At 45.4% G+C, this 25,379-nt stretch overlaps 2 protein-coding genes across 6 annotated transcripts in view; both read left to right on the top strand.

The window, feature by feature from the left end:
* Nucleotides 1-1,967: 1,967 nt before the first annotated feature.
* The window catches only part of LOC310843300 (uncharacterized protein), a gene marked incomplete at its 5' end in the record, with an annotated part of 210,852 nt that continues 187,440 nt past the window's right edge, over nt 1,968-25,379 (top strand). The window contains 5 exons of one of the 5 annotated variants that reach the window (XM_083736403.1): nt 4,009-4,426; nt 4,630-4,711; nt 22,184-22,266; nt 22,385-22,511; nt 22,894-24,312. In XM_083736403.1, coding sequence (XP_083592529.1) covers nt 4,025-4,426; nt 4,630-4,711; nt 22,184-22,266; nt 22,385-22,511; nt 22,894-24,170 — 1,971 coding nt within the window. In that variant the 3' untranslated portion in view covers nt 24,171-24,312. Of the gene's footprint in view, nt 2,065-4,008; nt 4,427-4,629; nt 4,712-4,993; nt 5,077-5,194; nt 5,322-21,240; nt 21,733-22,183; nt 22,267-22,384; nt 22,512-22,893; nt 24,313-25,379 lie in introns of those variants that run through there. The other 4 variants (XM_083736404.1, XM_083736405.1, XM_083736398.1 and 1 more) reach the window with 4 other exon arrangements.
* Nucleotides 5,335-7,092, top strand: LOC310842787 (uncharacterized protein; the record flags this gene model as incomplete). The annotated part of the gene is made up of 2 exons (XM_083734926.1): nt 5,335-5,797; nt 5,879-7,092. Exons 1-2 carry the CDS (start codon nt 5,755-5,757, stop codon nt 7,090-7,092), a joined length of 1,257 nt encoding a protein of 418 aa, XP_083591052.1. The 5' UTR covers nt 5,335-5,754.

The following is a 25,379-nucleotide window of genomic DNA, read 5'->3' as shown; positions in this document are numbered from 1 at the left end:
CTTCTAGGAAAAGGAGATTCCCAAGTCCGTGGCAAGGGCTGAGAGGATCCCCTGGGTCTGGCATACAAAGGAAAATACCTCAGGAGTGGGATTGCTAAGAGAGAGGGGAACCGAGGAAAAGTGGCCCCTGGCTGTGAAGGAAGCTGGGCTGTGTCAAAAGTACCTCACGGAAAGCCCCTCATAACTAAGTCTGGGGGTGAGAGAGAAGCAGCAGAAAGAGAGTTCAGCCTTTCACCACCTATTCTGGAAACCTGAACATCTCCCTGAAGTGTGACAACTGATTTTGAGAGGAGGGAGTTGAAGAGAAGCTGTGCCTGCAGAACTGTGTTTAATCCTGAGACATTTAGCTGAAGTAATAAGTTAACTTCTCCCTGAAAGAACACATCTCCTGTCTTCCCTTTGTTTCACAATTTTCTTTCTTTCTTTCTTTCTTTCTTTCTTTCTTTCTTTCTTTCTTTTTTGTAAATAAAGCTTTCCTTATCTGATAATCTCCTGCCAGAGACTCCCTGGATTGCAGTTTCCCTCACACAAAGTAGCCTGTGGGAAATCGTAGACATCTGTCCAATCTTCATCATCATCACTTTATTTTATTTGTAACCTTTCCATCGTTAAAACAACGCTCAAGGCGGCTTACAACATGATAGGCAAAGGGCCTTCTCGGTGGTGGCGCCTCTTCTGCGGAACGCCCTCCCATCGGATGTCAAAGAAATAAACAACTCTCTGACGTTTAGAAGACTCCTGAAGGCAGCCCTGTTTCGGGAAGTTTTTAAGGATTGATGTTTTAATGTAGTTTTAATCATTTGTTGTAGGCTGCCCAGAGTGGCTGGAGAAACCCAGCCAGATGGGTGGGGCATAAATAATAAATTATTGTTGTTATTGTTATGACAAGATTTACATAATTACCAACATAACCAAAGTCATAAACGATAAGCAAAACACATCCAAAGGTACACAACCAAATGGAAAAGAATTTCCACATAAATCATAAGATCAAAAATTCAGAATACAACATTAATATCAATAACAATTGAAAATGACACAGATAAAAACCCAAAACCATTTGAAGAAGGAGGCCTATCTGCCCAGCAGTAGCAGCAGTATTTATTTATTATTATTATTATTATTATTATTATTATTATTATTTATACATACCCCGCGCATCTGGCTGGTTTTTCCCAAGCCACTCTGGGCGGCTTCCAAAAAAATATTAAAATACAATAGTCCATCAAATATTAAAAGCTTCTCTAAGCATAACAACCATCCATTTTTAGTCCATTGAGTTAGAAATTAAGCATTTCTGGAAAGGGAAATGGCATACTATTGAATGTTTGCATAGCAACATGCTTAAGAAAGTATTACTCATTTATGACGAGAATGGGATTTATTTATTATGAACTTTGCTTGGTTCCTCCTTGGCAGCCAGCGCCATTGTTTCAGCAGGGCTCGAACTCAGGACCCGCTGCCTTGAGGGACATCTAAGAGCAGTTGGGCAGGGGAAAGGTCTCCCTTGGGAGGTGGGGGACTCTCCTTCCTTGGAGGTTTCTCAGCAGAGATCGGACGGCCATCTGCCCTGGATGCTTGAGCTGAGATTCCTGCATTGCTGGGGGTTGGACTAGATGACCCTGGGATCCCCTCCTCTCTCTCCACTCCTGAATTCCAGGAGGAGCTTCCTTGCCTCCTGCAAAGCCCTTTTCCCTGCAGGCTCTTCCTCTGGTTTCTGGCCAAGGGAGGGAGATGCTCAGAGTCCAGCCAGGAGCATCACCCCCAAAAGGATATCTGGGCATGGGCCTAGCCAGGGGGGGCAGCTGCTCCCCCCCCCCCCCGAAATCCATAAAAAATAATAAGAATCTGAGAGAGGGCTGAGCGAGGGAGGACTCGGCTTGGCAAGGGTTAAAGGGAAGTGAGCTGCCTTCCTAGAGAGGACAGGAAGCAAGGGGGGGCAGGTCCTCCCGAGCCAATCCCCCTCCCTCCCCAGTCCTTTCCTTGCTTTGGTGTCTCTCCTGCAAGGGCTGCCTCGCTCTCCCCTCCTGGGATCTGGTGAGTCTCCTCTCTCTCTGGGATCTGGTGGGGGTCCCAGGGCTGCAGCAGGGGAGGGTGCCTGGGGGGCCTGATCTGCTCCTGCAGGGGGGGGGACCCCAAGTCAGGGAGGAGGAGAGGGTCCTGCCAGGGAGGGGCCAGGTCTGCCACGCTCTCCTTCCTGCAGATCAGAGGATCCCTGACTCCCACGAAATCTCCCTTCTTTAAACAAAGGAGTCCCTGGGACTTTAACTCTGTGTGACGTCGCTCAGCCTCATTGCACAACGGACGAAAAACGTGCAAATGGTTTTCCAAAGCTGGACGAGGAGGTGGACTAGCCCCCCCCCAAAAAAAGGTGGGAGAGAAACGGCAGGGATAAAGAGAGGGATCCCAGCCGAGAGTCTGGCTGCTGCATTGGGGACCAGTTTCCCAGTGTCTCCCAGGGCAGCTCCCCACGGAGGCCACTGCAGCCATCCCCTCGCACCCAGAGCAGGGCATCCCAGGACCACATCCTCTCTGTCCCAAAGGGATTGTTGCTGGCAAAGCAGCCGGAAATGGGCGCTGCTCCTCCCTGAGCCTCCAGGGACCTTGGCATCAATGGCTGTGCGTGTGTTAAGCTATCTAACAGAAAAGGAGACAGAAGCAGGGGAGTGGCGGTGGGGGAGAGCAACTCCTGAGGACCCCCGGGTGAGGACCCCCACTAGAGCCAAGCATCCATTATTCAAAAGATACAAATGACTTCCTTGTCAGTCAGTTCTGACTTCATGCATTGACTGGAAGGCAGGAGCAACCAGGCTGATTCTTCTCCCAGAAATCTCTTGCCTCCACATTTTGCATTGCAATCTTTCCCAGGTGCGCAGCCTGGGAGTCATTTTGGACTCACAGCTGTCCATGGAGGCACAGGTCAAATCTGTGTCCAGGGCAGCTGTTTACCAGCTCCATCTGGTACGCAGGCTGAGACCCTACCTGCCTGCAGACTGTCTTGCCAGAGTGGTACATGCTCTGGTTATCTCCTGCTTGGACTACTGCAATGCGCTCTACGTGGGGCTACCTTTGAAGGTGACTCGGAAACTACAACTAATCCAGAACGCGGCAGCTAGACTGGTGACTGGGGGCGGCCGCCGAGACCACATAACACCGGTCTTGAAAAAACCTACATTGGCTCCCAGTACGTTTCTGAGCACAATTCAAAGTGTTGGTGCTGACCTTTAAAGCCCTAAACGGCCTCGGTCCAGTATACCTGAAGGAGCGTCTCCACCCCCATCATTCAGCCCGGACGCTGACGTCCAGCGCCGAGGGCCTTCTGGCGGTTCCCTCATTGCGAGAAGCAAAGCTACAGGGAACCAGGCAGAGGGCCTTCTCGGTAGTGGCACCCGCCCTGTGGAACGCCCTTCCAGCAGATGTTTATCAAAGCGATAAACAACTACCTGACATTCAGAAGACATCTTAAGGCAGCCCTGTTTAGGGAAGTTTTAAACGTGTGATATTTTACTGTATTTTTGGTTTTTATGGAAGCCGCCCAGAGTGGCTGGGGAGGCCCAGCCAGATGGGCGGGGTATAAATTATTATTATTATTATTATTATTATTATTATTATTATTATTATTATAGGAGAGCTAGAGGCTGCTTCTTCCTCCTCTTCCTCCTCCTCCTCTTTCTTCTCCTTTTAAAAAGGCCCTTTCCCCCTGGCCTAGGGGTGAGGCCAAGACTCATCCTGCCCTACTGTGTTAAATATCTATTCTGTAGTTGACCTCCTTTGTAATGTTTTATTTTGCAATCTTTAAGATAATAATTGTTTTCTGTTATGTTGCTTTGACTATAGACCATATATTTGAGGTTTTTTTACCTTGTTTTATTTCTCTTTTATTGATTTTGTGGGATGTGAAACTGCAGTCAAGTACAACATTCCTACAGTGGACATATTAGGGGATGTTTTCTACCACTCAGGAGAAGACTTCCTGTTTCCTCCTGAGCTGGGACAGACTTCCACAGGCTTCCTGAGAGCACAGATGGATGAGCGAGATTCAGCTGGCCCTGGAACAGAAAGAGGCCATGCCATCCAAACTGGGAGCAGTGGGGGATTCTGGGAAAACTCTGTGCAGAAGATCCTGGGTGAGGAGGACACCCTCCCCTCAGAGGTTCAGAGCCAGCAGTTGAGGCAGTTCTGCTGCCAGGAGGCCAAAGGACCCCGAGAGGTTTGCAGCCGACTCTACCACCTTTGCCGTCAGTGGCTGAAGCCAGAAAGGCACACGAAAGCTGAGATGCTGGACCTGGTGATCTTGGAGCAGTTCCTGGTTGTCCTTCCCCCGGAGATGGAGAGCTGGGTGAGGGAATGCAGAGCGGAGACCAGTTCCCAGGCGGTGGCCCTGGCTGAAGGTTTCCTCCTGAGTCAGGCAGAGGACAGAAAGCAGGTGAGAGAGACTTTCCTCTGGATACTCCCAAGGGGCTCCAAACAGGACAGAAAACATCCCATCATGCTCTACTGATGGCTCATATTTTTTTCCAGGCAAGGCATCCATGGAATGAGATCTGTCACCCTTGAAGCCGTTGGCCCTGACATTCATTTTTTAATCCTTCTCCCCATTCTCTCATTTGAATCCTTTTTCTTTTTCAGGGAACGGATCTCTTTGCAGAAATGGGCCAGATTTCTTCTGAGGCAGAGAGGCCTCCGTTGGACACCAGAGAGAGGCAGTTGGGTAAGGAGGGAGGAGGTTTTTCTCCGTTAGGTCTCATTCTGTTCGTTTCCCAACTCATCTGTGGGTTCTTTTCATCTTTTATTGGGGGAGATAGTTGGGACCAAGAGCCCAAAGGAGGGGAGATATATTTTTCACAACTGACATCTGAAATGCACCCAAACATCCAAATGCACTCAGCAGGCGAGACTTTCTCAAAGGCCCCTGTGCAGTTTCAGATGCACTGATTTACCTGTGAGAGATGCAGGCACTCTGGGCCTCCCCCTTACCTTTTTCCTCTTGCAGGTGACAGAATGATGCCGGCAAGACCTCTTCATCCATCTTTTTTTGGGAAGAGAATGGAAGCAGTGGCTGTGGATCCAGATCAGGTCAGGGGAAGCTGCCTTGTGGGGACAGAGGTCAAGGGGTGGAACAATGTCGTAGATCAAGACGTCATGGTGAACAATATTATTGTCTCATACGAGGACATTTCCCTTTTTCTTTTAGGGTCCAGTGTGCTTTGAAGATGTTGCTGTTTGTTTCACGGATGAGGAGTGGGAGTTGCTGGATCCTAACCAGAGAGCTCTGCATAAGGACGTCATGGAGGAGAATTGTGGCATCGTGGCCTCTCTCAGTAAGGCTCCCAGTGGGATCATAATATCTGTTTCTAAATTCAAAACTCCATATGTGACTAACCTCATATATATTCACAGAACTCAGCAGCGCCCCCTACAACACCGGATATCACAACCCAAAAAAACCTTTAACAGTAAATTACTGTTTTTTTCTGTGAATGTTCTTCCTCCAGTTGCAGCTTATTAAACCAGAATCAGCTGGTCTGAACTCCCCAGACTCTTTTGACTGTAAACTTCAGAATTGTTAGAGAAATTGCCGTAGCTTCTGTCAGGTTTTCTGTTTTTGTTTTTCCTCCCGTCAGTCTTTGGTTGTCCAAAGAGAAGACTGACATTGGAAATGGAGGGATGCCATGATGGAGGCCATTCAAGAGAAGAGCCAGGCTTATCGAATCACAGGTTCCCCTAAGGCTGTCGGTTGATCCCCGTTAATTAATGCACCCAACCCTTCAGAAAACCATCCATCTAACCCACTTCTGTTATTCCTCTGTTACCAGTGTTAACAAGTATTCTTCATGAATTTCTCCCTGAGTCTCTAATCCATTACTCTTCATTGCAGATAGTGATGGACTGGAAATTAAGAACATGGGTGACCATGACAAAATCCCCACAATGGAGAAGCTGAATAAATATCTTGAAAGTGGAAAAAGTTCCTATTCCACTTGCCATCAAAGAAATCCCATTGGGAAGAAACCATATCCGTGTGTGGAATGTGGAAAGAGCTTCATGAAGAGCTCCTCTCTCAGTTTACATCAGAGAATTCATACAGGGGAGAAACCCTATCAGTGCTTTGAATGTGGAAAGAGCTTCACTCACAGCCACCATCTCACTTCCCATCAGAGAATTCATACAGGGGAGAAACCCTATCAGTGCGTAGAATGTGGAAAGAGGTTCACTGATAGCTCCAGTTTCACTAGGCATCAGAGAATTCATACAGGAGAGAAACCTTATCAGTGCTTTGAATGTGGAAACAGTTTCACAAATGCCTCCTCTCTCACTTCTCATCAAAGAATTCATACAGGGGAGAAACCATATCAGTGCTTAGAATGTGGAAAGAGGTTCACTGATAGCTCCAGTTTCACTAGGCATCAGAGAATTCATACAGGAGAGAAACCTTATCAGTGCTTTGAATGTGGAAACAGTTTCACAAATGCCTCCTCTCTCACTTCTCATCAAAGAATTCATACAGGGGAGAAACCATATCAGTGCTTAGAATGTGGAAAGAATTTTAGTCAGAGTGCCGGTCTCACTTCCCATCAAATAATTCATACAGGGGAGAAACCCTATCAGTGCACGGAATGTGGAAAGAACTTCATTCACAAGGCTCTTCTCACTTCCCATCAGAGAATTCATACAGGGGAGAAACCCTATCAGTGCTTTGAATGTGGAAAGAGCTTCACTCACAGCCACCATCTCACTTCCCATCAGAGAATTCATACAGGGGAGAAACCCTATCAGTGTGTGAAATGTGGAAAGTGCTTCAGGAACAGCTCCGATCTCACTAGGCATCAGAGAATTCATACAGGGGAGAAACCCTATCAGTGTGTGGAATGTGGAAAAAGCTTCAGTCAGATTGCCATTCTCACTTCCCATCAAAGAATTCATACAGGGCAGAAACCCTATCAGTGTGTGGAATGTGGAAAGAACTTCAGTCAGAGCTCCACTCTCACTTCCCATCAAAGAATTCATACAAGGGAGAAACCCTATCAGTGTGTGGAATGTGGAAAAAGCTTCAGTATGAGCTCTGATCTCACTAAGCATCAGAATTCATAAAAGGGAGAAACCCTATCAGTGTGTGGAATCATAGAATCATAGAGTTGGAAGAGACCACAAGGGCCATCAAGTCCAACCCCCTGCCAAGCAGGAAACACCATCAGAGCACTCCTGACATATGGTTGTCAAGCCTCTGCTTAAAGACCTCCAAAGAAGGAGACTCCACCACACTCCTTGGCAGCAAATTCCACTGTCGAACAGCTCTTACTGTCATGAAGTTCTTCCTAATGTTTAGGTGGAATCTTCTTTCTTGTAGTTTGGAACCATTGCTCCGTGTCTGCTTCTCTGGAGCAGCAGAAAACAACCTTTCTCCCTCCTCTATGTGACATCCTTTTATATATTTGAACATGGCTATCATTTCACCCCTTAACCTCCTCTTCTCCAGGCTAAACATGCCCAGCTCCCTTAGCCGTTCCTCATAAGGCATCGTTTCCAGGCCTTATTTGGTTGCCCTCCTCTGGACACATTCCAGTTTGTCAGTGTCCTTCTTGAACTGTGGTGCCCAGAACTGGACACAGTACTCCAGGTGAGGTCTGACCAGAGCAGAATACAGTGGCACTATTACTTCCCTTGATCTAGATGCTATACTCCTATTGATGCAGCCCAGAATTGCATTGGCTTTTTTAGCTGCCGCGTCTCACTGTTGGCTCATGTCAAGTTTGTGGTCAACCAAGACTCCTAGATCCTTTTCACATGTACTGCTCTCAAGCCAGGTGTCACCCATCTTGTATTTGTGCCTCTCATTTTTTTTTGCCCAAGTGCAATACTTTACATTTCTCCCTGTTAAAATTCATCTTGTTTGTTTTGGCCCAGTTCTCTAATCTGTCAAGGTCGTTTTGAAGTGTGATCCTGTCCTCTGGGGTGTTAGCCACCCCTCCCAGTTTGGTGTCATCTGCAAATTTGATCAGGATGCCCTTGAGTCCATCATCCAAGTCGTTGATAAAGGTGTTGAATAAGACCAGGCCCAAGACAGAACCCTGTGGCACCCCACTAGTCACTCTTCTCCAGGATGAAGAGGAACCATTGATGAGCACCCTTTGGGTTTGGTCAGTCAGCCAGTTACTGTGTGGTAGCATATTCAAGACCACATTTTACCAGCTTCTTTACAAGAATATCATGGGGCACCTTGTCAAATGCCTTGCTGAAATCAAGGTAGGCTACATCCACTGCGTTCCCTTCATCTACCAGGCTTGTGATTCTGTCAAAAAACGAGATCAGGTTAGTCTGACATGACTTATTTTTGAGAAATCCATGCTGACTATTGGTGATCACAGCATTCCTTTCTAGGTGCTCACAGACTGTTTGCTTAATGATCTGCTCCAGAATCTTCCCTGGTATTGATGTCAGACTGACTGGACGGTAATTATTTGGGTCCTCTCTTTTCCCCTTTTTGAAGATAGGGACAACATTTGCCCTCCTCCAGTCTGCTGGGACTTCGCCTGTTCTCCAGGAATTCTCAAAGATGATTGCCAGTGGTTCTGAGATCACATCTGCCAGTTCTTTTAATACTCTTGGGTGCAGTTCATCTGGCCCTGGAGACTTGAATACATATAAACTAGCCAAGTATTCTTGTACTATCTCCTTAGTTATTCTGGGCTGTGTTTCCTCTGCTGAATCATTTGCTCCAAATTCTTCAGGTCGGGCATTGTTTTCTTTATCGGAGAAGACTGAGGCAAAGAAGGCATTGAGGAGTTCAGCCCTTTCTGTGTCCCCTGTTTGCATTTCACCATCTTCTCCTCTGAGTGACCCCACTGTTTCTTTGTTCTTCCTTTTCCCACGAACATACCCATAAAAGCCTTTTTTGTTGCTTTTAACCCCTCTAGCAAGCCTGACTTCATTCTGTGCTTTAGCTTTTCTGACTTTGTGTCTGCATGTGCTGGCTATTTGTTTGAATTCCTCTTTGGTGGTTTCCCCCCTTTTCCATTTTTTGTACACATCCTTTTTTAATGTTAACTCAGTTAAAAGTTCTTTAGATAGCCACCCTGGCTTCTTTAGGCACCTTCCATGTTTCCGTCTCATTGGTATTGCCTGAAATTGTGCTTTTACTATCTCCTCTTAACAAACTCCCAGCCATCATGAACTCCCTTTCCTTTTAGTATTACTGTCCATGGGATCTCACCCAGCACTTCCCTAAGTTTTATGAAGTCGGCTTTCTTAAAGTCAAGAAATTGAGTCCTAGTATGCTTGGTTGCTGCTTTCCGCTGTATAGTAAACTTCAGAAGAGCATGATCACTCGCGCCTAATGATCCTTCCACTTCTACCCCACTAACCAGGTCATCAACATTGGTTAGGACCAGATCTAAAATGGCTGTTCCTCTTGTTGCTTCTCCCACTTTCTGGACAACGAAGTTGTCTGCAAGGCCAGTGAGGAATCTGTTTGACCTTCCTTTTGCATGCTTGGCCATCTGTTTCAGGAAGGCATCATCTATGTCCTCCGTTTGGCTTGGGGATCTATAGTAAACTCCCACAGTGAGGTCACTGTTATTCTTCTCTCCCTTAATTTTGACCTAAATGCTCTCACTTTGGCTTTGAGGTTCTAAATCTTGGATCTCTTCACAGGTATACACATCCCTGACATATAACGCCATTCCTCCTCCTTTCTTGTCTGGTCTGTTTCTCTGAAATAGATTGTATCCCTCCATTATTACATTCCAATCGTGGGACTTATCCCACCAGGTTTCAGTGATGCCTATTATGTCATATTTAGTTTGCTGTACCAAGAGCTCAAGCTCATCTTGTTTATTTCCCATGCTTAGTGCATTAGTGTACAGAAATTGAAGTCCATTAATCATTCCCCCGTGTCTCTTATTTAAGGATTTTTTCCTCCCACCACTAGGTCTGCATGCTGTTTGCTCCATTTGGTCTATGACATTTGGATGATCATCTTCATCAATTGATAGACTCCTACCTTCAGGAGCACTGTCTCCCTCCCCCACATTAGTCAGTTTAAAGCCCTCCTGATGAGGTTTCTGAGATTTTTGGCAAAAACATTCCTCCCAACCGTTGTGAGCTGCAGCCCATCACTTGCCAGAAGTCCATCTTCAAGAAACTGCAGTCCGTGATCTAAGAATCCAAACCGTTCCTGTTTACACCATTTGCTTCTCCCACTTTCTGGACAACGAAGTTGTCTGCAAGGCCAGTGAGGAATCTGTTTGACCTTCCTTTTGCATGCTTGGCCATCTGTTTCAGGAAGGCATCATCTATGTCCTCCGTTTGGCTTGGGGATCTATAGTAAACTCCCACAGTGAGGTCACTGTTATTCTTCTCTCCCTTAATTTTGACCCAAATGCTCTCACTTTGGCTTTGAGGTTCTAAATCTTGGATCTCTTCACAGGTATACACATCCCTGACATATAACGCCATTCCTCCTCCTTTCTTGTCTGGTCTGTTTCTCTGAAATAGATTGTATCCCTCCATTATTACATTCCAATCGTGGGACTTATCCCACCAGGTTTCAGTGATGCCTATTATGTCATATTTAGTTTGCTGTACCAAGAGCTCAAGCTCATCTTGTTTATTTCCCATGCTTAGTGCATTAGTGTACAGAAATTGAAGTCCATTAATCCTTCCCCCGTGTCTCTTATTTAAGGATATTTTCCTCCCACCACTAGGTCTGCATGCTGTTTGCTCCATTTGGTCTATGACATTTGGATGATCATCTTCATCAATTGATAGACTCCTACCTTCAGGAGCACTGTCTCCCTCCCCCACATTAGTCAGTTTAAAGCCCTCCTGATGAGGTTTCTGAGATTTTTGGCAAAAACATTCCTCCCAACCGTTGTGAGCTGCAGCCCATCACTTGCCAGAAGTCCATCTTCAAGAAACTGCAGTCCGTGATCTAAGAATCCAAACCGTTCCTGTTTACACCATTTGCGAAGCCAGCTGTTCACTTCCACTATTTTTCCCTCTCTCCCTGGGCCATGTCGTTCAACTGGGAGGACAGATGAGATGACAATTTGTGCATTTAATTGCTTCAATTTCCTGCCCAGAGCCTCGTAGTCTCTTTTGATCTTCTGGAGGCTATTGCTTGCAGTGTCATTGGTTCCCACATGAACCAAGAGGAAGGGGTATTTGTCAGTGGGTTTTATGATTCCTTGCAGTCGTTCAGTTACATCTTGGATCTTAGCCCCGGGGAGACAGCACACTTCCCGAGACATCTTGTCAGGCCCACAGATCACTGCTTCTGTTCCCCTCAGTAGGGAATCCCCTATTGTCACTACACGCCTCCTCTTAGGTCTGGTCGGGGTTCTTCCGTGAGCTGTCCGTTCCAAGGACACCTGCACATTCCCTGAGGACTGACTTTGCTGCTCGTCTTCATATACCTGATCGACTGTAATGAGGGAGAGATCCTCAAATGGAGTCTGCTCTTCGTCTTCCATGCTAGGGGAGAGGACCTCAAAGCGATTGTGTATTTCTAAACAATCAGAGCGAACCCTGGGCCTCCTACTTCTTTGAGTCACGTTTCTCCATATATCTGGCTCCTGTGTTGGTGAACTAGCCTCCTTCTCAGGGGAGTCTCCTGTCTCCTCCTTGGTGGAGATGGTGTGCTCTGTTGCTTCCAAGAAGAGCTCCAGCTCTCTAATTCTTTGGAGCATTGCCACCACACGTTTCTCCAGTTGCTGGACTTTGTCTTCTAAGAGGGCAATCAACATGCAATTGCTGCAGGTAAAGCTGCCTGCAACCTTTGGCAAGATGGCAAACATTGCGCAGGAACCGCAGGCGACTGCAGCTGTTCCTTCCCCCTCCATCTTGAGAACGTGTCATTGGGGGTGGCTACAGCGGTCCTCCATCATAAAAAGCGTGAAGACAGGACAAATAGCTCCCCCCCCAAAAAAAAACCTAGGTCTCCCCCAACAAACGTTTGAGACTAGCCTCCCTAAATCTAAAAGATGGATCAAACTGCTAATCAGCCACAAAGAAACACACACACCAGAAAACCCTTTTTGCTCCTTCTTCAGCTGCTGCCCTGCAAGCTCTGATAAGCTCCTCCCACAGCTAATCACCTACCTCAACAGAAACCCTGCCCCCTCTGACCTTTGCACAGGGAGATCAGCCACAAAGAAACACAAACACGAGAAAACCCTTTTTGCTCCTTCTTCAACTGCTGCCCTGCAAGCTTTGAATGTGGATAAAGCTTCAGGAAAAGCTCCAAACTCACTATCCATCAGAGAATTCATATGAAGAGTGAAAAACCCTTCATTATACAGCTTTCATCGCTAGGGAAAAACACACCACTTTAAACAGGCCTTTGGCTGGATGACATCTAATGCCCTTTAAAAATGTGGTGGGGAGGTGGGGGTTACAGGTTTTGGGCTGTCTGTTTTGTGTTTTCATTGTGTGACTGTTGTAACCATCCTGAGACCTGTGAGTGTAGGGAATGAGAGCCAACTCTTAGAGTCTGAGGGGTCTTTGCCCCCCAATAAGATATGTGAGGGGGCCACCCCCCAGTTCATAGGAACAGCCATTCAAATGGCATGCTTGCACCGCATCCTGTGACTGTTTAACCGAGGCGGGGCTTGCTAAACCCCTCCTATATTTTATTCCAGTTCGCACCCCTGCTATAGGGCGCTATAGAAGTCAAATAAATGCATAAATAAAACAAAACCATCTTGGTCGCCTTCCAGCTTGTCCCAGCTTGTTCCAGCTTGTCAATATCCTTCTTAATATTATCATTTTAAAAATTTATGTGCCCATCATCTGAAGATTTCATGGTGATTCACAACATAAACAGACAGGTTGAAAGTATGGCTTTCTCAAAAACAAGTCAAGCCAGAGAAATCTCTCTTTTTTCTTTTTTCAGATGGAGTTACAGACTGTTTCTCATGGGACTGCTGTGGTAATAGTGCATCTTAATTTCAGTAAGGTTTTTGACAAAGTCCCCCGTGATATTTATGTGAGGAAGCTGGTGAAATGAGGCTGAACAAGGTAACTGTTAGGTGGATTTGACTGACCGAACCCAAAGAGGACTCCTTCATGGTTCCTCCTCATTCCTCCTTTTAAAATAATCAAATGAAACTTTAACACATGTCAAGATGAAAGTGTGTAATTCCATCAGGATAAGTTATTTGTTGTTTACTGTTGTAACCGTTTTTTTATTTAAAATTATATTTTGGACCATGAAAAAAAAAGCATTTTAAAAATAAAGGTGTGGAAATCATGTGTCCTCTTCCATTAATCTGCTTGCAAGTGTTGCGTGTTATTTGGAGTCTGTAACTCCCAGTTATTTCACATTATCTATGTGTTTCTGTGTGTTCAGCACATATGATTGCTGGTGAGACTGAATAAAACACTTCCTTAGAAATTCCCTTTGACTGCTTCTGTATTGTTTCAAATGTGACTTCACTTACAGATAAGAATAAATAATTATATATATTGCTGACAAATCATACCCTAAAGGTAAAGGGGTCCCTGATCATTAGGTCCAGTCGTGGCCGACTCGGGGGTTGTGGCGCTCATCTCGCTTTACAGGCCGAGGGAGCCGGCATTTGTCCGCAGACATCTTCTGGGTCATGTGGTCAGCATGACTAAGCTGCTTCTGGCAAACCAGAGCAGCGCATGGAAACGCCGTTAACTTCCCGCCGGAGCGGTACCTCTTTATCTACGTGCTTTTGAACTGCTAGGTTGACAGAAGCTGGAACCGAGCAATGCGAGCTCACCCTGTTGTGACGATTCGAAACGCTGACCTTCTGATCTGCAAGCCCTAGGCTCTGTGGTTTAACCCACAGCGCCACCTGCATTCCATTTCATAGGTGTAAATAACTGATAACAAAAAGGAAGAAGGGAGATAGACCATTTCCCTCAACCTTTGGGGATCTGGGGGGCTTCATTTCACCCCTTAGTTCTGCTCCTGAAAGCTTGGCAGATGTGGAGTATTTGATCACACTCTGCCATGACTTAAAAATCAACCTTTTTTATTTTTTAAAGAAATGGTATTGCAGTGCTAAAAAGGCTCAAGAAAGCAATTCCTGTAGTAGCTGGCATCTTAGCGAACCCAGTGCCACTCTGCCAACTGTCTCACTCTCAGCTAACTAATCTGGAAAGCTGTCCTGTCATCTCTGCAAGGACTTCTGTGTCCCTTGAATCACAATTAAGCATTTCTGGAAGGGGAAATGGTATACTGGGCCACTGAATGTGCAACCTGCCCGCCCTGCCCTGGACATTTTGGTGTGGCAGCAAGTGTACTTTGGAACTCCCTGCCACTTGATGCTCACGAGAACTGGCCCAGTAGGTGGGCCGTGGCCGACAGAGGGAGAGAAGAGCCCTCTTCTCCCATTCCTGTGGTTTCCAATAACTGCTTTTCAGAAGCTTGGCTGCCTCTCCCTGTGGAGCCAGAGCAGAGGCCTCTCCTCCTCCTCCGGGAATTTGTCTAACACTCCTTGAAAGTCACATTGGGATGTGGAAAATATGAAAACAACGAGGAGAGGCAGGACTGAAGATTTGGAGATATGCTTCAGAGGTCCAGACTATGGGGAGCCCGGGAAAATTAATAATGATAACTTGGATTAAAATTTGGTCTTTTAAAAAATTTTGGTCTCTTGTTTTTAATTGGATTATGATTGGATATGTTGATTGGCTGTTTTTATTGGGAAATCAATAAAAATGATTTTAAAAGAAAGTCACATCAGTTGGTGGCCATTGCTGCCTCATGAGGCAGGGAGTTCCACCATTTAACCGAGAAGGACTTCCTTTTATGCCTCCTGAATCTTCCAACATTCAGCTTCACCATGGGCTCTAATGTTGGGAGAGGAGAAAAAGTTCTCTCAATCCACTCTCTCCATGCCGTGCAGAAATTCATAAACATCCATCATAGGATTCTCCTGCTGGATATTACCAGGATTTCAAAGGTAAAAACTTTCAGGGTGTCCTGGTTTTTACTTTTTGAAATATGGCAAACTAAAGAGGGCACTCAGAGCCATTTCTGTGGGCACATGCACTGTCACCCCAGCAAGGCCTTAGCCGGCCAGTCTCTTTTTCCTACTCGGGAGTAAGCTGCCTTGAGTTCAGCAGGGCCTGACTCCCAGGTCAGTAAGCATAAAGACGGCAACCTTAGAAGGGGCTGCTGGGTTGACATGTTGGCTGGGCTTTCCCATGGAAGCCAACGGAGAAACTCATTCCTTGGAGGCTGTGAGCAAAGGGCAGCCGAAGAAACAGCAAAATATGATGATGATGATAGTTTATACCCCACACAACAGGCTGGGTTTATTTATTCATATTAATTTTTACGTGCACACGCAGACAATCATTATTGTCTCATATTAAAAACTGGCAGAGGGTCTCTTAGTAGAGCCCTCCAGTGTACACTAGAGGCCAAAATTGTGGAACCTTCTGGACAAAATGTATTTCCGAGGTTTGATAGCTCATGGCACCACTTTGTTTTGGAGTAATAATAAGGCTTTTTTTCTGTGGGGATGCAGGGGGATGCATACCCTTAAACATTTTGTGAATTTAACGGGAGAAGAAATTCACTGTATTTATTTTCCCAGATTTGAACCCTATTTATTTTTCCCCGGTGGTGATTTTCTTGAGTCAAAATGAGAGTACCCTAAACATTTTTTTAAAAAAACAAAACACTGAGTTATACCATAAAATCATGTATCAATGGAAATAAAATTTAATGAGGAATGTAATGCAACAACTTTTATGAAGGATTATTTATTACGACAGCAGTCATAAAGAAGAAACGTGAAAACACAGGAAAAATGAGATACGCAGGTTAAATTGCCATGTTGACCCTTTGCGATAAAATCAATGGGTTTGGGGTTGCAGTTTGGGGACTCGGTTTGTAAAAGGTTCGCCATCACTGCGCTAGAAGGAAAGGAAAGTGGGGGGGCGTCCCCCAAAAAGCATCTCTGGAAGTGGGAAAGAAAGAAAAGGCGGAGGGGAGAGGTGGGCATGCTGGGCTTGGCAAGGGTTAAAGGGAACCGAGCTGCCTTCCTAGAGAGGACAGGAAGCAAGGGGGCAGGTCCTCCAAAGCCAAGGCCCCTCCCTCCCCAGTCCTTTCCTGCAAGGAAGGGGGGTGTTGCTTTGTGTCTCTGCTGCAAGGGCTGCCTCACTCTCCCCTCCCGGGATCTGGTGAGTCTCCTCTCTCTCTGGGATCTGGTGGGGGTCCCAGGGCTGCAGCAGGGGAGGGGGCCTGGGGGGCCTGATCTGCTCCTGCAGGGGGGGACCCCAAGTCAGGGAGGAGGAGAGGGTCCTGCCAGGGAGGGGCCAGGTCTGCCACGCTCTCCTTCCTGCAGATCAGAGGATCCCAAACTCGTTTTACCCTCCGCCCCCCCCTTTCAGAAAAAATCTCCCTTCTTTAAACAAAGGATTCCCTGGGACTTTAACTCTGTGTGACGTCGCTCAGCCTCATTGCACAACAGAGGAAACATCTACAAATGGTTTTCCAAAGCTGGAGGAGGAGGTGGACTAGCCCCCCCCAAAGAAACCCCCACAGGGAGGGAGGAAGGAAAGGTGAGAAAGAGAGGCCAGGAATAAAGAGAGGGATCCCAGCCCATAGTCTGGCTGCTGCATTGGGGACCAGTTTCCCAGTGTCTCCCAGGGCAGCTCCCCACGGAGGCCACTGCAGGAATCCCCTCGCACCCAGAGCAGGGCATCCCAGGACCACATCCTCTCTGCCCCAAAGGGATTGTTGCTGGCAAAGCAGCCGGAAATGGGCGCTGAGCCTCCAGGGACCTTGGCATCAGTGGCTGTGCGTGTGTTAAGCTATCTAACAGAATACTAATACTAAATTACCCGCCTAAATTTCTTTTTTTTTAAATGCATATTTATTGAGATTTTCCACATAATACAAAAACAAAAATACAAAATTAAACAAAAAAAACATCAAAAAAGAAAACAATTAAAAACACATAATATTTAAAAACCCTTTTTTCTTTTTTTTTATAATAATATTTATTAAAGTTTTTTACAAAGCAAATAATAAACAACATTTCTTATTCCATGACATAGTTTCGTCACTTCTTTGGACTCCCTCACGTCTCCCGCTCCCACTTAGAGCATTATAAAGTTTTTTCAAGCAAATTATCATCTTGTTTAAAATCATATCTCCGCTCATTTAAATAGAATCTAACAGTTCTCCAGAAAATTTATATTTTCCTTAACCTCACTTATCGTCAAATTCAAATCTAATTCAGTGGTGGGCAATTATTTATGATCTAGCATCCTTCTAGCATTCAACCAAATTACAATATTTTTGTAGGTAAGTCTTGAATTTCTTCCAATCTTCCTCAATCCTCTCTTCTCCCAGGTCTCGGATTCTGCCAGTCATCTCGGCCAGTTGCATATAGTCCATCAGCTGCATCTGCCACTCTTCCAGTGTGGGTAGATCTTGAGTTTTCCAGTTCTTAGCGATGAGTATCCTTGCTGCCGTTGTTGCATACATAAAAAATGTTCGGTCCTTCTTTAGCACCTTCTGGCCGACAATACCCAGAAGGAAGGCCTCTGGTTTCTTAGTGAAGGTATACTTAAATACCTTTTTCAGCTCATTATATATCATTTCCCAGAATGCCTTCACTTTAGGGCAGGTCCACCAGAGGTGAAAGAATGTTCCTTCACTTTCTTTACATTTCCCACATTTATTATCAGACAAATGGTATATTTTGGCAAGTTTAACTGGGGTCATGTACCATCTATATATCATTTTCATTACATTTTCCTTCAGAGCATTACATGCAGTGAAGTTCAGTCCAGTGGTCCACAACCTTTCCCAGTCCTCAAACATAATGTTATACCCAATGTCCTGTGCCCATTTTATCATAGCTGATTTAACCATTTCGTCTTGTGTATTCCATTTTAACAGCAAGTTATACATTCTTGATAATACCTTAGTTAAAAACCCTTTTTTCTTTCACCTCATTTCTCAGACCTCCCCCCCTCCCCTTCTTGTATTCCAGTTTAAGTTATCCGCTCAACAAGTTCTTATCTTATTTCTCAACCTTAGCTTGATAATTTATTTAACCATGCTATTATTTTCCTTTTCTTCTTTCCTCCATTCCTCAATTTATTTTTAGAAACCTTATTTCTATTTAATTTTTAAAAAACCAATTTTAACTTATTCTTGAACCTTTTTCCTAAAGTCGACCCAAATTTCCCTTCAACGATTTTCCCACATTCCATAAAAATTACAAAAAAATATAAAAAGAAAAAAGAAACTTAACAAATTATATTTTTACACCCTTTGGATTCCCACATCCCACCCTCCCTTTCCCGGTTTTGATCCCCAAACCAATGTCCATCAATCCATCTATTCTCAGCCTGGATCCCTCATGTCCGAGGCTCTTAAATCTCTCTCAATTTCTCTCTGCCGGCTTTTTTGACAGTCCTTTGTATTCAACACCAAATCTCGAAGAAACTGTGTCCCAATAATATCCAATTTTCTTCCAGGCAGGCCTCTATATTTAAAGGTGGAGCTCAAATCTTGTTTCTTAAGCCTTATAAATCTGAGTGTTCCAAAAGCTCCACCTTCCATCTTGACCAAATTTGTACCAACAGGCCTCTGGCCTACCTTGATCTTCTGCAACATTGTAGCTTCACCTTCGTTTTCCTCCAAATCCTCATATATTCCTTGTTCCACTTTCTCGGATTTATCAGATTTCTTTTCCTGCCCAGCTGCAACGGCTTCTGTTCCAACTTCAAGGGCTTTTGGTTCAATAACAAAGACTTGAGTCAAGTCTCTTCCTGTTCCAGTAAGATTATTTACTGTTTCATTCAGTGTTATTACCCTTGTAGTCAAAATATCGCTCTGTTCCTGGAGCTCTCCTTGGAGTTCCTGAAGCTTTCCCAGGAGATAAAATGTCCTGTTCAGCTCAGTGAGTATTTTTCCACTTGCAGCCATTGCTTACAATGTTCCAAAAATCCCCTCTAGGGGGATTATGTTTACTTAGTATCCTTCCAGTTAAAATCCACCAGTCCAATGTAACTTATTTTTCTTTATTCCCAACAATTTGTATCCAAATTAAAGAAAATCTAACCAGCAAAGTCGCCAGAAACAAAGTTTCCTTTTATTCCCCAACTTTGACAGCTAGTTTGACAGCTGTCAAAGTCTTCTGTATCTTTTCAGCAGGCTCTCTCGCGGATCACTCCCGGGTCCCGGGGGGTTGCACTTTAGCTTTCCAAACCAGCTCTTATCCTCCAGCAAAATTAGTTGTACTGTCCCATCATGAAATTAGTAATTTTTGTCCAAAGTAAGACGAAGATGTTTCTCTCAACCTTAGTTATCTAGTCCTTGCTTTAAATTCTCTACAAGGCGGGGGGGGGGGCGGACTTCCTTTTTACACCTCCCCCGATCGTGCCGAATTCAAAAGAAGAAATTTTAAATCCAATTTCCGTACTACTCACGGGTTGTTGCTTTTAGACCCAATGTTCAAAGGAAAAAGTCAGCGCTCTCCGTCCATGGCATGCGGCTTCACTCAGCAGGGGAAGCAGAAAACTTTCAGCACCGCGCCGCTCCCCTTTCCCCGTTCCGCAGCCTTTAAAAAGGCTCCTTCACGGATCGGGGGGCGCTAATGGTGCCCACCGAGTCACCAGGTCCACAGGCTTCCGCGCCTGTGGTTTTTAAGGGTCCCCGCGTCACCGCCGTGGCAGAACCCGATCCCTGCTAAGCCGATTCCCTCCGAAGCTCAGAGGGAATCCGCCATTAGGCGATGGCGCTAACCCGGAAGTCCCTACCCGCCTAAATTTCAAGGGAGGTGCCCTGCCCACTTGGCCCTCAGGGGTTGGCGAGATACATTCCTGGCCCTCAGAGCAAAGAAAAAGGGACCCCACCCAGGAGTCTGTCTGGAGAGCGGCAGAGAGTCCAAGTGCAAGAAAAGGAGACAGAAGCAGGGGAGTGGGGGTGGGGGGAGCAACTCCTGAGGACCCCCAGGTGAGGACCCCCACTAGAGCCAAGCATCTGTTTTCCACAAGATACAAATGACTCCTTGTCAGTCAGTTCTGACTTCATGCATTGACTGGAAGGCAGGAGCAACCAGGCTGATTCACCTCACAGAAATCTCTAAGGTTGCTTCCACATTTTGCATTGCAATCTTTCTTCTAGGAGAGCTAGAGGCTGCTTCTTCCTCCTCCTCCTCCTCTTCTTCCTCCTCTTTCTCCTCCTCCTCTTCCTCTTCCTCCTCTTTCTTCTCCTTTTTAGAAAGGCCCTTTCCACGAGGCCTAGGGGGTGAGGCCCAGACTCACCCAGCCCTACTGTGTTAAATATGTATTCTGTAGTTGACCTCCTTTGTAAGGTTTTATTTTGATATCTTTAAGATAATATTTGTTTTCTGCTATGTTGCTTTGACTATGGACTATATCATTGAGTTTCTTCCAATGGTTTTATTTCTATTTTATTGATTTTGTGGGATGTGAATCTGCAGTCAAGTACAACATTCCTACAGTGGACACATTAGCGGAAGTTTTCTACCACTCAGGAGAAGACTTCCTGTTTCCTCCTGAGCTGGGACAGACTTCCACTCCATGTGACTTGAAGAGGGTGCAGTCTGTTGTAGTAGCATGGAGGAGCACACGGCCTCCATCTTCTGATCAGTGTGTCTTCTCCATTTTGTATGTTGCTGTGTGTTTGGAGAAGTGACTCTTTAGTCGCAGTCAATTGGGACTAACTTCTTTATGGAATAGGTCTAGTTGTTATGTAACCTTCAGGGATATGTCTGTGACTGTGAATGAATCTGAGTAAACTGCTTTTATATTAATGTGAATCAGATTATTGTGCTTATTAATTTAAGAGGGATTGGAAGGGATTTTACCAGGAAGGAATTTTTAATAGTAAGACTCAGATGAGTCAGCAACAAGCTGATCGCTGCGTAATCTAAAAAAGGGGGATGTATGGAACTCTGCTAGAATATGGAACTTGCTAGCGCAAGTGAGGGAAGATATCAATAAATAATATATCCTCTCCTGCCTCCCTAATCATCCCCATAGATTTAATATGCTGTAAACCTCTTTGAGAATTTCTTTAAAATATAAAGCGTTATAGAACTCTAAATAAATAAATAAATAAATAAATAAATAAATAAGATAGCTCATGGTTTGGGCTGTGGTGCAGTCCAGCCCTGGTTCCCTCCAAGACTCATCCATGCTTGCTCAGGGAACCTTTTTTTTCCTCCTGATATTAGACAACTTTTGTAACTGAACAACATATTTGCTTTGTAGTATTTCTAGCGCCTCTCCTTAAGACAGACAGAACTTGGCAGAAGACCACAGGGTTCCTTCCGATCTCTCAGAGGCTTCCTGAGAGCACAGATGGATGAGCGAGACTCAGCTGGCCCTGGAGCAGGAAGAGGCCATGCCATCCAAACTGGGAGCAGTGGGGGATTCTGGGAAAACTCTGTGCAGAAGATCCTGGGAGAGGAGGACACCCTCTGCTCAGAGGTGCAGAGCCAGCAGGTGAGGCAGTTCTGCTGCCAGGAGGCCAAAGGACCGCGAGAGGTTTGCAGCCGACTCTACCACCTTGACCATCAGTGGCTGAAGCCAGAAAGGCACACGAAGGCTGAGATGCTGGACCTGGTGATCTTGGAGCAGTTTCTGGCTGTCCTTCCCCCGGAGATGGAGAGCTGGGTGAGGGAATGCGGAGCGGAGACCAGTTCCCAGGCGGTGGCCCTGGCCGAAGGTTTCCTCCTGAGTCAGGCAGAGGAGAGAAAGCAGGTGAGAGAGACTTTCCTCTGGATACACCCAAGGGGCTCCAAACAGGACTGAGAACATCCCATAATGCTCTACTGATGGCTCATATTTTTTTCCTGGGAAGGGATCCATGGAATGAGATCTGTCACCCCTGAAACTGTTGGCCCTGACATTCATTTTTTAATCCTTCTCCCCATTCTCTCTTTTGAATCCTTTTTCTTTTTCAGGGAATGGATCTCTGTGTGCAAATGGACCTGGATTCCTGTGAGGCAGAGAGGCCTCAGTTGGACACCAGAGAGAGGCCACTGGGTAAGGAGGAAGGTGGTTTTTCTCTGTTAGGTCTCATTCTGTTTGTTTTCCAACTCATCTGTGGGTTCTTTTCATCTTTCGTTGGGGGAGATAGTTTAGATTCACTGATTCACCTGTGAGAGAAGCAGGCACTCTGGGCCTCCCCCTTACCTTTTTCCTCTTGCAGGTGACAGAATGATGCCCGCAAGACCTCTTCATCCATCTTTCCTTGGGGACAGAAAAGAAGCAGTGGCTGTGGATCCAGATCAGGTCAGGGGAAGCTGCCTTGTGGGGACAGAGGTCAAGGAGCAGAACAATGTCGTAGATCAAGACGTCATGGTGAACAATATTATTGTCTCATAGGAGGACATTTCCCTTTTTCTTTTAGGGTCCAGTGTGCTTTGAAGATGTTGCTGTTTGTTTCACAGATGAGGAGTGGGAGTTGCTGGATCCTGACCAGAGAGCTCTGCATAAGGATGTCATGGAGGAGAATCATGGGATCGTGGCCACTCTTGGTAAGGATCCCTTTTGAATCATAATATCTGTTTTTAAATTCAAAACAGCTCTCTTTGATGAACCTCATATATTTCCACAGAACTCAACAGCGTCCCCTTAAGACACCTGGGATTACAATATTGCAGCTTCTAAACAAGGATCAGCCTGGTCTGAACTCCCCAGGCCATTTTAACTCAACTTCAGAGTTGTTAGGGAAGTTGAAGTAGCTTATCGAATCACAGGTTCCCCTATGGATGTCGGTTGATCCCTGTTAATTAATTCACCCAACCCTTCAGAAAACCACCCATCTAACCCACTTGTGTTATTCCTCTATTACCAGAGTTAACAAGTATTCTTCCTTAATTTCTCCCTGAGGCGCTAATCCATTTCTCTTCATTGCAGATAGTGATGGACTGGAAATCAAGAACAAGGGTGACCATGACAAAATCCCCACAATGGAGAAGCTGTATAAATATCTTGAAAGTGGGAAAAGTTCCAATTCCACTTCCCATCAAGGAAATCTCATTAGGAAGAAACCCTATCAGTGCTTTCAATGTGGAAAGAGCTTTAGTCAGAGCCACAGTCTAACTTCCCATCAAAGAATTCATACAGGGGAGAAACCCTATCAGTGTGGGGAATGTGGAAAGAGCTTTAGTCAGAGCCACAGTCTAACTTCCCATCAAAGAATTCATACAGGGGAGAAACCCTATCAGTGTGGGGAATGTGGAAAGAGCTTCACTGATAGGTCCTCTCTCACTTCCCATCAAAGAATTCATACAGGGGAGAAACCCTATCAGTGCGTGGAATGTGGAAAAAGCTTCAGTCGGAGCTCACATCTTTCTTCTCATCAAAGAATTCATACAGGGGAGAAACCCCATCAGTGTGTGGAATGTGGAAAGAGCTTCAGGAGGAGCTCATATCTTTCTGCCCATCAAAGAATTCATACAGGGGAGAAACCCTATCAGTGTGGGGAATGTGGAAAGAGCTTCACTCACAGCAACAATCTCACTTCCCATCAAAGGATTCATACAGGGGAGAAACCCTATCAGTGTGGGGAATGTGGAAAGAGCTTCACTCACAGCCACAGTCTCACTTCCCATCAAAGGATTCATACAGGGGAGAAACCCTATCAGTGTGGGGAATGTGGGAAGAGCTTCAGGAAGAGCTCCAATCTCACTTCCCATCAGAGAATTCATACAGGGGAGAAACCATATCAGTGCTTTGAATGTGGAAAGAGCTTCAGTGAGAACTCCTCTCTCAATTCCCATCAAAGAATTCATACAGGGGAGAAACCGTATGAGTGTGGGGAATGTGGAAAGAGCTTCAGGGAGAGCTCCTTTCTCACTTCCCATCAGAGAATTCATACAGGGGAGAAACCCTATCAGTGTGGGGAATGTGGAAAGAGCTTCAGTCAGAGCGCCGGTCTCAGTTCCCATCAAAGAATTCATACAGGGGAGAAACCCTATCAGTGTGGGGAATGTGGAAAAAGCTTCAACCAGATTGCCGGTCTCAGTTCCCACCAAAGAATTCATACAGGGGAGAAGCCCTATCAGTGTGTGGAATGTGGAAAGAGCTTCAGGAGGAGCTCTCATCTCTCTTCTCATCAAAGAATTCATACGAAGAGTGGAAAACCCTTCATTATACAGCTTTCAGTGCTAGAGAAAAACATACCACTTTAAACAGGCCTTTCGCTGATTGACATCTAATGCCCTATTTAAATGTGGGGGGGAGTTGGGGGTTACAGGTTTTGGGCTGTGTGTTTTGTGTTTTCATTGTGTGATTTTATGTTGTAACCGTCCTGTGACCTGTGAGTGTAGGGAATGGAAGCCAGCTCTTAGAGTCTGAGGGGTCTTTATCCCCCCAATATGATATGTGAGGGGCCACCCCCCCCCCAGTTCATAGGAACAGCCATTCAAATGGCATGCTTGCACCGCATCCTCTGACTGTTTAACTGAGGCGGGGCTTACTAAACCCCTCCTATATTTTATTCAAGTTGGCACCCCTGCTATAGGGCGCTATAGAAATGAAATAAATGCATAAAAATACTAACACCATCTTGATCGCCTTCATTTGCCCATGTTCCAGCTTGTCAATATCCTTATTATTATCATTTTAAAATTCATGTGCCCATCATCTGAAGATTTCACGGTGTTTCACAACATAAACAGATAGGTTGAAAACACAGCTTTGTCAAAAACAAGTCAAGCCAGAGAAATCTATTTTTTCTTTTTCTTTTTTCGGATGGAGTTACAGACTGTTTCTCAGGGGACTGCTGTGGTAATAGTTCATCTTTATTTCAGTAAGGCTTTCGACAAAGTCCCCTGTGATATTTATGTGAGGAAGCTGGTAAAATGAGGCTGAATGAGGTAACTGTTAGGTGGATTTGACTGACCGAACCCCAAGAGGACTCCTTCGTGGTTCCTCCTCATCCTGGGGAAAAGTGACAAGAGGGGTGCTGCAGGGTTCTGTCCTGGGCCTGATGTTGTTCAACGTCTTTATAAATGACTTGGATGAAGGAACTGATGGGATGCTCATCACATTTGCAGAGGACACCAAATGGGGAGCGGAGGCCAATGTGGCAGAAGGCAGAATCAGATCAAGGGCAGGAATAGTACCAATTTATTCTGCCTTGGTCAGGCCCCACATAGAATACTTGTGTTCATTTCTGGGCACCACAATTTAAGTATTTTAAATTTTGTTGGCCTGGGGAAATCAAGAAGCTTGGGCTACACATGCCATATTCCTTTTATAACACGTGACAAATGTTTATCGAATACATATATTGTCAAGACTGTTGCAGGAATCCATCCAGCACTCGTGAGAAAATATAGCATGATCACTTAAAATAATCAAATGAAACATTAACACATGTCAAAATGAAAGTCTGC

This window comes from Podarcis gaigeae, assembly GCF_964106915.1.
Source record: "Podarcis gaigeae genome assembly, chromosome: 4".
In the NCBI taxonomy this organism is placed as follows: Eukaryota; Metazoa; Chordata; class Lepidosauria; order Squamata; family Lacertidae; genus Podarcis; species Podarcis gaigeae.
Note: the sequence above shows the minus strand (reverse complement) of the source record. Positions and strands in the feature narration are given on the sequence as shown.